At 44.0% G+C, this 17449-nt stretch overlaps 1 protein-coding gene across 4 annotated transcripts in view; it reads left to right on the top strand.

The window, feature by feature from the left end:
- Positions 1-17159, top strand: part of LOC140510054 (1-aminocyclopropane-1-carboxylate synthase-like protein 1) — a 99817-nt gene extending 82658 nt beyond the window's left edge. For all 4 annotated transcript variants that reach the window (XM_072618347.1, XM_072618348.1, XM_072618346.1 and 1 more), the window contains exons 4-15: positions 239-309; positions 1742-1811; positions 2770-2836; positions 6074-6171; positions 6374-6451; positions 7075-7175; positions 8565-8654; positions 9950-9995; positions 10094-10235; positions 14488-14630; positions 14753-14906; positions 16510-17159. In XM_072618347.1, coding sequence (XP_072474448.1) covers positions 239-309; positions 1742-1811; positions 2770-2836; positions 6074-6171; positions 6374-6451; positions 7075-7175; positions 8565-8654; positions 9950-9995; positions 10094-10235; positions 14488-14630; positions 14753-14906; positions 16510-16802 — 1353 coding nt within the window. In that variant the 3' untranslated portion in view covers positions 16803-17159. The remainder of the gene's footprint in view (positions 1-238; positions 310-1741; positions 1812-2769; positions 2837-6073; positions 6172-6373; positions 6452-7074; positions 7176-8564; positions 8655-9949; positions 9996-10093; positions 10236-14487; positions 14631-14752; positions 14907-16509) is intronic.
- Positions 17160-17449: the final 290 nt, after the last annotated feature.

The raw sequence follows: 17449 nt of genomic DNA, 5'->3' as shown, positions 1-17449 counted from the left end.
AGCTGAATGTCTGAGAACTATCATCAGCCCATTCTGTGGTTGTTATCTCTTAGTGAGGATTAAGGGGTAGATGCCCCAGCAGGCACCATGGCAGATGATACAGAGGAGCCGATGGTATTCATTTATAATATCAGCCTTGGTGTGTGACCTGTGCATCTGTGGATGATACCTGTGTGACTCACCTGGGGGGACTGTGTACTGAAAGGCATCCTTAGGGCTCTCTTCCTTTTTCCAACAGCTGAATCAGAGTGATATGCATAACATTGAACCTCCCTTACTGCAGTACTCAGACTGGAGGGGACACAAGTTGTAAGTAGCCTGGGGTCCTGCCCTACTGGCCTTCAAAAACTGGCCAAGGTGAGCTGAGGGGAACTTGGGAAGGAGGAAAGAGTGAGATATAGTGGACTGAGCCATGATTTAGAAACATAACACCTGTTCAAGTTCTGGGCTTCCTGCTTCCCACCAGTGTGCCCACTGGTCCCATCTCTGGACTTACAAAAACAGAAGTTTGGAACAAGATGGAGATGGCATTTAAACTTGTTGGATGTCCCTTAGAATCTGAAGCTTTAGACAGGCAGTCATGGTAGGGAATATAAAAACTGGCCTGAGGATTGGGAAGACCTGAGACCAAGTCCTACTTGTGATATACACCAACTGTGTGACCCTGGGCAAGTCACTTATTAATGCCCAGGGCAACCTATTAATAAAATTAGTTATAGAGTTGTTTTGAGTCGGAATTAGTAGAGGAATTTTCTTCACTATGTATTCCCTATACTAATAAAACCACAGGTAAGGTTAAAGAAAAACCCCAGAAAATAAGAAAAAGATCTCAAGCTTCAAAACTGGGGAATGTAACACCTTTAATCAGAGAAAAGTATTTCATTTTGAAGGGACTTCATGTGGAAGAAGGATCGACCTTGTTTTTCTTGGTCCTAGGGAGCAGAACTAGTACATTTTCAAGGAAAAGCTTCCCACTAAGTAGAGCCAGGAATGTACTGGTAATTATTTAACAACAGGATTTTCCAGGGGATATAACAGCATCAAAACCACAACTTAGCCACACATACACACTTTTCAATTTAATATATATTATTAACATTTTTCTCTATCACTTTCTGAAGTCTAGACAATTTGTAAAACAATAACCCAAGCCCCAATTTATAGTGTGTTAGTATCGGAGATGTAAATGCTTACACCTAAATTTAACAACTAGCTGGCCCCATCATGTCCATGAGTAAAGCTGTCCTAAAATGGAAAGTAGTGGGTTTCCCATATCAAGAGGTCTTCCAGGAGAGGCTGGATGACTAATTTCTGAAGAGAGAATTCCTGTCCATGTATAGATAGGATTCAGTGACTTCTGAAATCCCTTCCAACTCTGAGCCACTGTGATTTTATGCCTGTGGCTCTATGGTCCTTTCCATCTCAAATAGTCTTGAGTCTAAAAAAGGCACGGTCTCTTAGGGCCTGATTTAGGGGAAACTGGGATAGTTTGTCATTCCATTCTAGCTTAAAGGGATGTGAGTTGAGCTGGTTGCTTCTCTCCTTGTCTGTTTGGGTGGGCAGGATGGAGCCTTTCAAGCAAAAATTGAGACATTCCCCTGGCCCTGGTCTGTGCCCAGTGGTGTGGAAAAGATCTTATGTTCAATCCAGAATGAGGACAATTTTGGGGAATAAACCCCGCCCTCTGGGAGAAGCTGTGGCTTCCCTGGTCAGTATCTTTGCCTGTGTGTCTTTGTTACAGTCTCCGTGAAGAAATGGCCCGGTTCCTGACCTGCTACTGCAAGGCTCCCACTCCACTCAAACCAGAAAATGTGAGTCACTAGCCCCATATCCTCTGGTCCCCTGCTGGTCCCAGAACCAAGAGCTTGTATTTTTCTCAACTGAAAGGAAGGAAGAAGAAAGTGAGAGAGAAAGAGAAAGAAAAAGAAGGAAGGAAGGGAAAAAGAAAGACAAAGAAAGAGCAAAATGAAGGAAGAAAAAGAAAGAGAAAAAGAAGGATAGAAGGAAGGGAGAGAAAAAGGAAGAAATAAAAAACAAAGGAAGAGCAAAAGGAAGGAAGGAAGAAAAAAGAGAGAGAGAAATTGAAGGAAGGAAGACAGAAAGAGAAGGATGAAAGAGGAAAAGGAAGGAAGGGAGAGGGGAAAACAAGGATGGAAGGAAAGAAAGAAAGGAGGAAGGAAGGAAGAAAAGTTATGTGTCCTTTTCCATTTAATCATTCATCAAGCATTTATTAAGTCCATGAGTTTTTCTCCCTGAAAGCTTGTCTTGCCTCTTTCCTAGTCCTAACTGCTCTCATATAACCTATGTGGCTTTGGTCAAGTCACTTAGTTTCACTGTGATTCAGTTCCTCATCTTTAAAATAACATCAACTAGATGACCCTTCCAACTCTAAACATTTGATCTTCTATCCCACAATTCTGTTTTACTTTGCTGTCCCTTCCCAGGAGCTCTTTCAGCCATCTCTGCTCTACCCGGGGTTGCCAAGCATGGACAAGGCCATGTTCATCCTGGGTTGAAGCCTTGGTGTGAACTGAGACTGATAGGGAAATCTGGGCTTTTCAGAAGTGAGCGTGGGCAGTAGAGATGTGAAAGAGGAGAGCTGTAATTCTGTTTCCTCCATAGTGGTTAAATGAGGGCCAAGACCTCTTTTGAGGTCCCACCTTTCCCTCTTTTGGGGGTGGTAGACAGGGCTGCTAGCTCAATTGAAATGATTGGTTATTGGTCCTGTGAATGCTGGATACATCTTTGCACCTAATGTGTTGTCCTCAGGTAATGGTGTTCAATGGCTGCATCTCTGTCTTCTCAGCGCTGGCCACAGTTCTGTGTGACCCTGGGGGTAAGTGGGAACTGTCCAGGTCATCCATATTTGAGAGGCATTATGGTACAGTAAGGTGATCTCAGGATTTAAAATGAGAGAACCTGGGTTTGAATCTTCTGTTTAACATTTAACTACCAAGGTGATTCTAGGAAACACTACACCTTTTAAAAATGATTTCCTCATTTGTAAAGTAGGAATAAATAATATTTGCTTTCCCTACCTCTTAGGGTTGTTATGAGGCTCAATTGAGACAATTTCTGTAAAAACCCTCAGTAAACCTGAAGGGGCTATGATAATGTTAGCAATTATCATCGTTATTGTTTGAGAATGTATCACATTTTTTGAAGCAACAGGCACTTGGAACCAAGTCTGGTAAGTGAGGTAGGTGATCTAGTTGGAAAATAACGTTTATGGTTCAGTAATCAATGTGAATATAGAATAATGAGTGTGGTGGATGGGTGAGGCTACATTAGCCTAGAGTGAACCCCGAGTGAGGAAAATTTTTGGAAGAAACTCCATGCCCTGCAAGAGCGCAAGAGTACAAGAGCGCAAGAGTGCGAGAGTGGAAATTGCCTCTGATCATATCCACCAGACCAAAAGCCCAAGGGTGAACATATTGGAGGAGTAAGAATAGCACTAATTGTACTTACAAATTAACAGGGCACAGAGTCCAAGAGGAACCAGCAATAAAATCCATGCCCTTACAATGTACATCCACTTATCTATCAGGTCTGTTGCTTTATACTCACATCGCATTACTGGTCCATAAACAGTATGAGGAGAAATATGGGTTGGGAATTATATTCAAAAAGAAAAGGACAGGTAATAGGGAGAAACAAGAGTGACATTGTACATTAAGAAGATATACTCGTGTCCAGAAACCCAGGAGCCAGAGCAGGTAAACATGGTGGAGAACGTTTGGGTGAAAACCAACCAAGGCAGGATCAGAAGCAATATTATCATTGGAGTATACTACAGACCACCTGGACAGAAAGAGGAAATAGATGATGAGTTTGGGAAACATATATCACAAGCCTAGCACAGAGACATGATATGGGAGTAATGAGGGACCTCAGTTATCTGAACAGTTTCTGTCTTCTTGCTGCACAAAGCCAATCTGACAACACTTTCTTGACTGGCCTTAGGGATCATTTCATCTTTCAATATGTATAAAGCGCTACGTTAATGACAACAAGGAGAACTCTCTTCTGGACCTGATTTTCATACTTGAGAAACTGATTGCTGAAACAGAAATGACAGATCCCGAGAGAGAAAATGACCACTCCAACTTAGGATCTGTGATAGAAGCAAGGGAATACTCTAGAATCAGGAATTCTTACTTGGGATCCATGAACTTGTTTTAAAAATATTTTGATGACTACATTTTAATATGTATGTTACCTTTGCAATCATGTATGTTTATGGATTTAAAAACATGATTCCAAGGAGTCCACAGACATTATCAGTCTGCCCAAGGAGATCCATGACACAAACAATCCAAGAACCCTTGTTCTAGATATAATTTGCTAGATTTTAACAAAGAATTTGGCAAAGCTTTTTATGTTATGCTTGTGGACAAGATGGTGTAACATGGCCTGGATCATAATATAGTTAGATTTAGAACTGGTAAAAATGATAGGACCCATTTATATGAACTTCAAAGGAGTTCTCCAGTGGAATGGCTCATAGATCTAGGCCTACCCCAGTGCCCATTTAGAGGCGTACATAACATGTTTATCAAATGTGCAAATGAATCAGGCCTAAGATGTATAGATAACACATCATATGACAAAATCCAGATCCAAAAAAAGATCTTGACAAGTTATAAAATATTAGTCTGAGTTTAATGGAAAGAAGTAAACAAGCATTTATTAAGTGCCTACTAAGTGCCAGGCATTGTAAGTATTTTTACAAATATTATCTTATTTAATCTTCCCAACAACCCTGTGATGTAGGTGCTTTATTATCACCCAAGTTTTAAGTTGAAGAAACTAAGGCAGATAGAGGTTAAGTGACTTGCCCAGGGTCACACAGTTAGTGTCATTTGAACTCAGGTCTTCCTGAAACCAGGAAACCTTTATCCACTATACCCTGTAGCTGACACTGGTGGCAAAATGAAATAGAGATCATTGTAAAGTTTTTACCTTGGGCTCCAAAAATCAGAAGTAGGACATGGGGAAGTCATGGCTAGCCAGAACCATATCTGAAAAAAATCTGGAGATTTTTGTGGGCTGCAAGCACAGAGTATGAGTCAGTAATATAATGTGGCAGGTCAAAACAAACCAGCAAAAACTAAAATGTAATCTTTGGTTACATTAAGTAAAATGCAGCACCCAGGTCTAGGAGGTGATGTCATCCTGGAGTTAGCCCCGGTTAGACCATATCTAGAGCGTGCTGTTCAGTTCTGGATACCACATTTTAGAAGGAACATCCATAAGGTGAAGTGTTTCCAGAGAAGAGTGAGCGAAGCAAGAAGAGATCTCAGTGTCCTGTCATTGAAGGAAATGGAAGATAGTGAGCCTGGATAAGAAGACACTTCTGAAGGCTGTGATATCTGCCGTCATAGAGGCAGCTAGGTGGTGCCATGGAAGTGTTGGATCTGGAGTCAGGAGGACCTGAGTTCAAATCCTGTCTCAGACATGTCCTAGCTGCGTGACCCTGGGCAAGGCACTGGATCTTTTACTACTTCAGTTTCTCAGGTGTAAAATGGATGTCATAATCATAGCACCTACCTCCTTACCCAGCCCTCAGGATTGTTGTACAGATCAAATGAGATGTTCGTAAAGCCCATTGTTAGCCTTAAAGTGCTGTATAAATGCTAGCTATTATCATTACTGTGTTACTGTGGCTGTTGTATTAAGAGCCTTCTTGTGGACAGATTTGCTCTTTGTGACCCCAGATGACAAACCTAGGAACTGTGGGTAAAAGCAAAAGAGAAGCATATTTAGGATTGATGTAAAACATTTACAAATTGAAGCTGCCTAGAAGTGTAATGAGCTGTCTCTGGAGAGAGTGGCTTTCGCTTCTCTTGAGATTTTCAAGCAAATGGTGAATGGCCATTTGGGCATGTTTTAGAGGGAGGGGTTTAGTTATCTCTTGGACTGGACAACCTCTGAAACCCCTTTCACCTCAAAGATTCTTCAGCAATGCACTTCGGAAAAAGCCTTTTAGACTGGTCCCATTGATCTGGGTGGAAGGGGTGCTCTGGGTGCCGGAGGCTGGAGGCCGATGGTATCTTTTCTCCCCTTATTTCAGAGGCCCTGATGATCCCTACCCCCTTTTACGATGGAATCAGCAACAGTACCTATCTCTATGGGAATGTCCAGCTGGTCTTTGCTCACCTGGATAGCAAGGTCAGAGCTGGGTCCCCCTGTCACTGTCTATCCGGGTGGTGCTAAACTTTCCCGGGAATGATGCAAAGACTGAGTTTATGACTGTCTTGGATCAGGAGAGTTGGGAGGCAAGGCACTGCTCCTGGAGCCAGCAGTTTCAGGGAAAGTGAAGTGAAGTCCTGGGATGAGCCTGGCTGAGGCTTATGGCTTGGGCTTTTTCCAGATCACAGAGACCAACACCCGTCCCTTCCAACTTACTGTGGAGAAACTGGAAATGACCCTGCAGGAAGCCAGGTCTGAGGTAAGAGGAGTGTAAGCATGGGGTGGCCTCTGCTGATAGAGGAAGAGGGCCAAGTATTCATTAATTCATTCAGCATACATTTATTATGCACCTCCTGGATGAAATGCACATATTGGGCATTAGGGAGAGAGAAAATTTAGGCAGGATCACTGCCCTTTCCTTATTGAGTTTACAAACTGAGAATTTGGGTACTCCAGGGCCCTGTACTTACTAAATGTTTGTTGAGTTGAATTGAATTCAGTTTAATTTAATTGAATGGTTGAATTTGATTGTAATTAATTGAATTACCAGTCTCCTGGCCTCTCTTCATCTGGTAGGAGCAGGACTGTAGGTAGCTCCCTCTGAAAAGCCAAATTCTCTTCACCTTCCTATTGTCAAGATGAAGACTTGTTTCTTTTGAGGACAGCTGCTGGATGCTCACACTCAACCGTTCCTTTCTTTCTATGCTGCTGCAAAAGCCTTTGGCTGTCTCCTTCTATCTGCCCTGATGGAAGGTAGTCAGGTCCTGAAGGTCAAATTAAGGACCCCAGTTAGACTGGGAATGACTAAATTAAGGAGGAAGAGCTGAGGCTGGGTTGGTATGCGAGTCTGTACCAGTCCCTTGATGCTCGATTTGATTTTAGGGGGTGCGTGTCAAAGGTCTCATTCTCATCAACCCCCATAATCCACTGGGTGATATCTACTCCCAAGGAGAGCTGCTGGAATACCTGGAGTTTGCCAAGAGGTACTATCATCTCCCCCCCTCCATTCTACAGGCTTGAGGAGGGAACCCCACTGTCTATGCAGCTGAGAAGGCAAACTGGAGCTGAAGACAGGGAGGGAGCAGTGATAATTGTAATACCTTATATTCATTTAGAGAATTGGGCTTTTCCAGGTGCTTCCTATCCTTTCAATGACTGGATCCCAGAAACAAATTTGTGAAGTACAAAAGGTACATAATATCCCCATTTTTCAGATGAGGAAAATGGGAGTCCCCAGAGGTGAATTAGTTTCTCCAAGGTCATAGAGCACGTTAGAAGTAGAGCTGGGGCCAGAACTAATCCTCTTCAGCTGATTTCTGAGCTGAGGTTGTTTCCACTCCTGTTAACAAATCTGGGTTACCAGGGGAGATGCCTAGAGTAATATTCCCAAGTCTCGAGAAAGGCTTGTGATCCTACCTGAAGAAAGAGCAAACCTCAGAGGATTTGCCAAGGGGCCTAGCCCATAGCTTTCTTTCCTGGATGGCCCAGGTAATCTAATCAAGCAGGAGACAGTGGATGGAAGACTGAACCTGGAGTCAGGAAGACCTGAGTTCAAATTCAGCCTGACACTTCCTAACCATATGACCTTGAGCAAGTCACTTAACCTGTTTGACTCAGTTTCTTCACCTGCAAAATGTTTGCCTCAGTTCCTCATCTGTAAAATGAGCTGGAGAAGGAAATGACAAACCACTCCAGTATTTTTGCTAAGAAACGCCCCCAGTGGGGTCACAGGGAGTCTGAAAAATCATGACAAAAACAAAAAATGGAGGTGATAGCAGTACCTGCCTCCTAACATTGCTGTGAGGAGAGTGCCTAGAACAGTGCCTAGAGCACAGCAGGCACGATGTAGATGGTAGTTGTTTTTATTAAGTGACTCTGGGCAAGTCATTCAGTTTCTTATAACACATGGGTCATGTGCCCCTCACAGGGCTGTTACGAGGATGGAATTAGGAAGAATTTGTGAAGCACTTTGCAAACCTAAGTAACTTTCTTTCCCTGTGGAAACCAAGAGGATAAGGGACAGGGGCTACTCTTAGTGTCCATGGCTTTTTTTTTTCCAATGAGTTGGGGAGAATGGGCCCAAGATGAGGAACCAGAAGCAGAAGGGATGACAGCAGGCTGCATGGGGTCATGGAAAGAGCTTTGGATCTAGTTTGGATTCCCAGCTCCTTAGCTTTCCACATGGGTGATTTTAGGGCACCCTTCTCCTTGTGCTCTGGGAGAGGCTGATGCCACCTTTTATTGACCCTTCTGGCCATTTGGGAATGCTTGAGCAATTGATATAACTGTGGTAATTCTTGCGAGGAGCAGACCCATTGAGCTCAGAAGGATGGTCTGGAACAATTTGGAACTATCCTCCTTCCCCCTCCTAGGCACAAGCTGCACATCATCCTGGATGAACTCTACATGCTGTCAGTGTTTGATGAGTCGGTCACATTCCACAGTGTGCTGAGCATGGACAGGTGAGCTGGCAATCACTGGTACGTGGGGGAGGGAGAGGGAGCGGGAACTGTGTCTTCTTCACCAAGTCATTTCCTCTTATTCCTCTTCAGCAATGCCCAACTCTCACTCAGAACTTTCGTGGCTTGACATTCACCCCAAAGCAGTGATATCAAGCTCAGATAGAAGTGGTGGCCACCAAATCATGCGCAAGGATCCCTGCAGGCCACATATTAATTAGAATACCACACGTGTATTTTTTATTAATACATTAACCCATTAAAATCAGAGAGGATGTTTTATTTTTATTCCACAATTTATGATGATTTATTTTATTTTAATATTTTCATTGATTTGGACTACACTGGAGTGTTGTGGACCACATGTGTTTGAGACTTCTGCCCCCAAATATTAACTGAAATCAGGCAGTGAGGGTAGTCGAGCTGAAGGAACAGGCAGGTAGCCACTGCTGCCCACAGCCCAAAGGAGGGCACCAGCTGGGCACCAGCTCTTATCTACTCTAAGCTTGCTTTCTTAAAGTGAAGAGAGACCCAGACTGATGTTCCTAAAATTGGCTCTTTTACTCTGGCTTAAGAGCTGATTATTTTGACAGCAAGTGAAGCAAGAGAATTTGGTGCCACTGAGTCACAGCAGATCAGGGAGCTCTGTGTGTTTTCCTTCATGTCTGTGTCTGGCTTCCCCTGAGTTATTTGTGCCCTACTTGGGAATGTTGGTGTATCAGGATGCCAGAGGTCTTAGGTGTGAACTACCAAAGGCTGGGTGATTACCCTGTGCTATAGATATTCCTGGGCTATGGCCAGGTGTACCAGCATGCCCTTGGGGAGCATTCTTATTGGACTTTCCCTTTCAGGGAAGGCACACCCAGCCTATGCTCTCCAGGCATCCCTGTGCTCTAAGGCCACCAACAGCTGCATCCTTGACAACAGCTTCTGTGTTCTTCTCTCTTCTCATGAGTTGGCCAGTGTCAGACATCGCAGAACATTTACAGTCAGGGCTTATAGGACCCTGATGGTATTAGACTAGGGGTGGGGAACCTGTGGCCTTGAGGTCACATGTAACCCTCTAGATCATCAAGTGCAGCCCTCTGAGGGAATTCAGACATCACAGAACAAATGCTTTTAGGGGATACTATACCATAAACTTCTTTCTACTTCAGAAAAATAACATCTCCCTTGACCATGTTCCCTGAAAGTAATGCTGAGTCCACTGCCTTGACACCAACCACTGATGATTTGATGACATTCCAGAACTGATCCCAACTCTCCCATAACCCTGCCTCCTCTTATCCTCCCTGCAGGTTGCCAGACCCTCAGAGGACCCATGTTATCTGGGGAACCAGCAAGGTGAGCATCATGGTTTTATAATTCCTAAAGAGGAGGAGCAGACAGCTGGGAGAAGGGCAGGGATCATGATAGATTATTTGGGTGTGTGTTCTGTCTAGGACTTTGGTATTTCTGGGATCCGATTTGGTGCACTATACACAGAGAACAAGGATGTATCCAGTGCCGTGGCCAAACTCAGCTTCTTGCATGGCATCAGTGGCATCATCCAATACAAGATGGCTCAGCTGCTGCGGGACCATGGTGAGTATTGGAGCCCAGTGGTGGGATGGAGAAGGAATGTGCTCCATTATACCTGAGTGAGGGATTCAATGCTATGCTAGAAGGTTTCAGCATTTATGATACAGAATGTTTTACGTACATAATTGTTACGTAAAGGGTGACATCATGTTCTCCACCACCTTCTCCTAATACTCCATCCTTTCTGGGGGTTTTCTGCTTTGGGCCTCTCTTGCTTCTCCTACTCTGCTTCATCCTCCCCCTATCTCCTTGATCGCTCCTCAGTTTCCTTGGCTGGATCATCATCCATGTTCCATTCCTTAGCTGTGAATCCCCTTTATTTTCTTTCTCTCTATCCTATCTCTTGGTGACTTCATTGGCTTCTGTGGGACAGTTGTATGCATTTGACTCAGTTTCTCACCCAAGCTCTAGGATTGTATCACTTTGGACATCTCCTCCTAGAGGTCCCATAGACATCTCCAACTTAGTGTGTCAGAAATGGAATGTGGTATCCCCCGCCTTCCTCCCTAACATTTACTCCAAAGTCTCTTTTGAGCCCACTACCATCCCTTCTTCTAGTCATCTTGCTTTTTAACTTTGAAGTCACCCTTGACTCCTCCTCCCTTGTTTACCTCCCCACATCCAGTTATCTGACAAGTCATGTCAATTCTGCCTTCACAACATCGCTTGTGGGCACCACCTTCTCTCCAATCCCATGGTACCACTCTGGTTCAAGCCTTCACTGTCTTTCATCTGGACTATTTCACCAACCTCCATTTGGAAATCCTAGCTTCTAATCTCTCAATCAGTCAACCAACAAACACTTACCATGTGTCAAGAACCAGAAATACAAAGACAAAAATGGAAATCCTTGTCCTCAAGCAGCTTATATTCTCTTGGAAGAGACAACATGTACACATAAGAAATTACTGAATGTATTACAAAGTGAAAGGCTCAGGTAGAGCTTTGAGGAAGCTAGGGGTTCTAAGAGGCCCTGTGGTGAGGAAAGAGTGCATTCCAGGCCTGGAGAGCAACCTACAAAGGCATGGAAACAGGAGATGGAATTCCACATGTGAGGAACAACATCCAAGCTGGTTTGGCTAGACTGAAGTCCAAGCTATCTTTTGCACAGCCTCCAAAATTATCTTCCTGAAGGATAAGTCTGTCCATCACTTCTGTGCTCAAGAACCATCATGAGCTTCCTGTTTTCTCTAGAACAAAATACAAACTTGTCAGCTTGTCATTTAAAGCCTTTCACAGTCTAGATCCAGCCTACTTTTCTAGCTTTGTTTTGAATTCTTTGAATTGTAGCTAAGTTGACCCATGTGCTGGTCCCTAACCTCAGCTGTATGTATACCTCCTGCCACACTGTTTGCCCAGACTATGCCTCAAGCCTAGAATGTTCTCCCTCTTCATCTCTACCTCTTAGCATCCTCTGCTTCCTTCAAGGTTCAGTTCATAGGCTACATCCAATGGGAAGCCTTCCTAGATGCCCAGAGTTGTTAACATTCTCTCCCTTCTCCTTAGATTATTCTGGATATATTTAATTGTCCACATGGTGTAGCATGCTCCCCTTCTCAGTAGCTTGTCCATTCCTTGAGGTCAAGGACTGCTCCTTTTTTGATCTTCTAGTACCTAGCACATAGTCAGCATCCAGATCCCTGGATTTCAGCCCTGGCCTATGTAATCTGAGGGGCGTGGCCTGACTGGCCTTTGGAGGCCACTCCAGTTACAGGTCAGTGATCTTTCAGTCCTATGATTATTGGCATTGGATTTGAAGGTGGCGTGATTGAACTCGGTAGCTCAGAGCTTAGAAGGGATCTCAGAGATCATCAAAGCTGACCTTTGCCTATAACAGACAGAAGAAGTAATCCTTGAAAACTTCCAATGAAGGTGACTCCCTCCCTCCCTCCCTTTATCCCTCCCGTCATCCTGAGGCAGCCCCTCCCACTCTGGGACAGTGTGAACCATTAGGAACCAAGTCTAAATCTACCTCGAAGTAACTTCCACATTTTTCTTTTCCTTTGCCTGTGGGGTCAAGCAAAACGCATCTGATCCCTCTTCCAAAGAACAGCCTTTCAAAGTCATGAAGAATCTTTCCTCCATGTCTTTCTTTTCCAGTCCAAACATATTCTTACTTTTTCAATAAATCTTCATCCATAGGGTATCTCAAAAGGCTTGGTGCCATTTTAAGCTTTAATAGTCTAAATTTAAACATAATGGCTTTCATAGCTTCAGACTTCACCAAACTTCACTCTTTTTGTGCCTTTCTTTGGACATAGCCCAGTTTGTCTATTTCCTTCTCAAAATGTTGCACCCAGAGCTTAATGAAGCACTCTGGTCTGGGCATAATAGCCTGTACTCAGGAGACTTCTCCACTGTACAGTGCCCAGCACATATTAAGTGCTTAATAAATACTTGATTGATTGGGGACTCTGAGGGTCTGGCTCAAATCAGCAAGCATTTATTAATCACCTACTATATGCCAAGCACTGGGATATGAAGGCTGACAAACAGTGCCTGACCTTGAGGAAATCTCACTGTAATGGGAGAAACAACATGCAAAACCACGTACTCATAAATACATCCAGGTTGAAATAGAGGTGATCTCTGAGGGAAGGTGCTGGCATTAAGGGGGACCAGAGAAGACTTCATATAGAAGGTAAGATTGGAACTGAGTCTTGAGGTAACCAGGGAAACCAGGAGATGGGGTCTAGGAAGGAGAACATTCTAGGTACAAAGGACAGCCAATGAAAAGGCATAGATTTTGGAGATGGAATGTGAGGGACAGCCAAAAGGCCCATGTCAGTGGACCATACAATACATGGAAGGGAAACAAGTGTAGAGAAGACTGGAAAGATAGGAAAGGGCCATGTTACAAAAGACTGTACAAGTCAGAAGACTTTATATTTAATGATCTTAGAGATGATAGGGAGCCACAGCAGTTTACTGAATGGGGGTGGGAAGTGACATAGACCTGTGCTTTAGGAAGATCCCTTTGATAGCTGAGTGGAGTGGGAAGAAACTTGAAGCAGGAAGACCAACAACAGGGTATTGAAATAATCCAGACATGAGGTGATGAGGGCTTGCAAAAGAGTAGTGACTCTTTCAGAGAAGAGAAGGGTTGTACATAGGAGATGGTGTGAAGGTAGACATGACAACAGATTGGCTCTTTGGGACCAGTGAGAATTTGAGGGTGACACCTAGGTTGTGGGCCTGGATGACTGTGGGGGTGGTGGAACCCTACACTCTAATAGGGAAGTTGAGAAGAGAGGAGGGTTTGGGGAGAGACCATAAGGAGTTCCGTTTTGGACGTGTTGACTTTAAGGACATCCAGTTTGATGTAGGCAGTTGAAGATACAAGACTGCAGGTCGAGAGAAAGCTTAGAGCTTTGTAAATGGATCTGAGAATCAGTAGCACATACATCATAATTAAATACATGGGCACTGATGAGATCACCATGTGATAACTTAGAGGAAGAAGAGAAGAGGGACAGGGCTAGAACACTGGGAGATACCCATGGTTAGAAGACCCAGGTTAGAAGACTCAGCAAAGAAAACTGAGAAGGAGCCGTCAGATAGATAGGAGGAGAAGCAGGATTTGTGAGTGTCAGGAAAACCTAGAGAAGAGGGTATCAAGGAGAAAACACTTTGACAGTATCAAAGGGTGCAGAGAGTTCAGGAAGGATGAGTATTGAGGAGAGGCCATTAGATTGGGCAATGATGAGATTATTGATGATGTTGGAGACACCTGATTTAGTCCCCAACCACCAATATGACCTGGGCCCTCTTTTGGCTTCCATTTCTTCATCTGTCAAATAGAGGGTTGCCCTACTAGATAATTGACAAGGTTTTTTCATCTCCGACATTCTGTTACTTTCTTATCATGCTACCGATGTTGTAAGCTCTCTGAGGGCAGTACAGTCTAATTGCAAGAGTTGTTAGATGGAGTCATGAATTTTGAATTCCAGCTTTGAAATTTACTAGCTCAATGAGCATGAGTGAATCTCTCTGTTCCAGTTTCCTCACCTATAAAATAAGGATAGTAGACTGACTACAAGATTGTTGTAAGGAAAGTATTTTATTAACTTTGGAGTACTGTAGAAATATGAGCTATTATTTTAATATCTCTTCCCTATCACTTAACATTGTGTTTTGCCCAAATTGACATTTACTGTTTATTGTTGGTTTAAAGGGAGCCATGTAGGAAAGGGTGGGATTAGGGAGGTCACTGAAGCAATAAGAAACTTTGGGGTCTCCCTTTTTCCCTGAGTAGATTGGATCAATCAAGTTTACTTGCCGACTAATCACTTCCGGCTCAAGGCTGCCCATACCTACATCACAGATGAGCTGAAAACCCTGGGCATCCCCTTCCTGAACCGCAACTCTGGTTTATACATCTGGATAGACCTTAGGAGGGTGAGTGTGGGGATGGGTGAATGGGGATGCTCTGGGAATGGGGCAGGCTTATTAGAGATCTGGCTAGGCTGACGAGTACTCCCTGAGTTCTGATTCTCCCCACATCCATGGCTTGCCCCCAGTACCTCCACTCGGGCACATTCGAGGAGGAGCTGTCCCTATGTCGCCGTTTCCTGGGTAACAAAGTGCTGCTGACCTGTGGCAAGGGATTCCAGTGCTTAGAACCTGGTTGGTTCCGTCTCGTCTTCTCCGACAAGATTCACCGACTGCAATTGGGTGAGCATGGCCAACTGTCACCTGCTTTCATCTCTACACTGTGGGGTACAGAGTAGCACAAGGTATTGGATCAAATATTTAGAGCTGGAAAGGACCTCAGGAACCACCTCATCCAACACTCTCATTTTACAGATGATGAAACTGAGGCCAAGTTAAATAAAGTGACTTTCCCAAGGTCATGCAGATCACAGAATTAGAAGAACATAGATAGGATCATTGATTTGAACTGGATAGAGCCTTAGAAGCTACCCCATCCATTTCCTCATTTTACAGATAAGTAAACTGAAACCCAGGGAGGTACTCCAAGCATGGAGGCAGGAAGCAGTAAACAGGCCAGTTTGGCTGCAAGTAGAATGCATGGGTGGGTGGATAGAGTAATGTTTGACAAAGCATCGATTCTTTTTTTAATGCTCCTCCCTCCTCTGAGCTGCTTTCTCTGCTCTCTGCTCCCCTCCCCTCATCAGTTAGTACCACTCTTCTTTATCCCAGTTACTGGCCAACGTCTCTAACCATTCTCACATCCTGTCTTTATTGTGACATGTAAACATGACTGGGTTAAAGTACAATGGGGACATTCACAGATCTGTAGAACATGGTGCCTCAAGGAGCTGAGAGTCTACTTGAAGAGACTGGACACAACATGTGAAATGGTGGCTGTTTCATTGCCATTGGAGTTGTGACAGGGAGAGGAGTATAGGGTGAAAAGGTCCTGGAGGAGGCAGAACTTAGAAGCAAGCAGTGGGAAGGGTCCTTCAAGCAGTGAGTGTCAGAGTTTGGATGTGTCTTGTTGAATCAGTGAGCCCCAGACTCTGGCTTGTGCCAAGATCTGTGCTAGGATGAAAGAATGAATGTTTCTTCTCCAGAAGTTTGCAGTCTAAGGGAGATGTGGGCAGGGAGTGGGACAAGGAATACCAGAGGTAGAAACAGAGAACATAGAAGATTATCTCTGCAAGGGGCCTTAGGACAGAACACAGAATATCATGGCTAGACGTTGAATGTCAGCGCTGAAAGGGATCTTAAATGGAAGAGGATCAGAACTGGAAGGGACTTTAGAACACAGGATATCTTAGAACACAGATCTTAGAACATAGAATGTCAGAGCTAGGAAGGACCTTAAGAACACAGGATGTCAGAGCTTAGAACAGAGAATGTGAGAGCTGGGAAGGACCTTAGAACACAGAATATTAGAACTGAAAGGGATCTTAGAATATATAGAACAGGTGATGTTAATATTAGAAAAGATACCATCTAATTCAGCTTAGTCATTTTCCAAATTAGCAAACCAATTCCAAGAAGTCTGAGGAGTGGGTGAAATATAAATGTAACGAGATAATGCTATACTGTAAGAAAGAGAGTCAGGGGACCTGGATTCAAATCCATTCTCTGACAACTGTGTGACATTGGGCAAGTCACTTAATGTCTCTTGGCCTCAGTATTCTCCTCTGTAAAATGAGGGGGCTAAACTAGCTGCTTCATTTCTAACAGCTTGTGATGGCTGGGGGGGTTCCTGAACAAGCCCCTCTTCAGAGTGGTCACTGGACACCTCCCTGTGCATTAACCTTCTCCCCTCCCTCCCCATCTTGTCCTCATGTCCCCACTCCAGGAATGCAGAGGATCCGGCAAGTGCTAGAGCAGCAGGCCCAGGAGCTGCAGCAGAAGTTATCTGTGCCCAGGCAGCTTTTGGAGCAGGAAGGCCAGGCAGACAGCACTGAAGAGTCTGTGTTTGTCCCCAGGCAGCAGGGACCGATGAGTGGCACCAAGATGAAGGACCTAATCGGGCTGCTTCATCAACAGATACACTCATCTGCCTGGCTGCAGAAGGGTTCCCTGGAGCAGCTGACCCAGGAGCAACTTGGGGCCTTGGATGTGCTTAACGAGCTAGTCAGCAAACAGTAGAGGCCCACATGGAAGGGGCTGGGTGGCAGTGCAGGGAAGGATGCTCCTTTTGGACCCGGGGAGCATCCCATTGCAAACAAGAATGAAGGAGGTCTTTGCCTGAGCCATTCTCAGGAGCCTTCTGAAGAATATAGATCTACCCTATCTCCTGGTGTCTGAGATGGGCCACTTCTGTTTGTTTAAGAGCTAATTTGGTGTGTTAGTTCGAGGGTCAATCACTCTCTTCTCTGTGGCTCTTCCAAGGGGTGAAGTGGGGTGAGGGACCAAGCCTTGTGCCCAAATCTTCCTTCCTAAATAATTTTGGAAAATGTTGTTTTTCTATCTGGTGTCTAATAAATTTCTGGTTTGCTATCCCAATTTCTAGCCTCTTGTCATTTATTTAAAAGCCCTAAATCTACTAAATTTACATCTAGCCCTAAATCTATGATCTTGATAATATAATGGAACCCAGCAAGAAAAGATAGAAAGAGAAATTTCACTTCACATAATTACATAACGTATAAAGAATTTGGGAGTCTAAGGAACTCAGGAACTAGATGGATATAATCACAAAAGGTTCTTGATAGGAATAAAAGATAAACCCAAATCACTGGAAAGGTATTCATTGCTCATGGTTAGGTTGAGTCAATCTAATAAAAAATGACTAT

The sequence above is a fragment of the Notamacropus eugenii genome, chromosome 6 (genome assembly GCF_028372415.1).
Source record: "Notamacropus eugenii isolate mMacEug1 chromosome 6, mMacEug1.pri_v2, whole genome shotgun sequence".
NCBI classification, from domain to species: domain Eukaryota; kingdom Metazoa; phylum Chordata; class Mammalia; order Diprotodontia; family Macropodidae; genus Notamacropus; species Notamacropus eugenii.
This window is presented reverse-complemented; position numbering and strand designations above follow the sequence as displayed.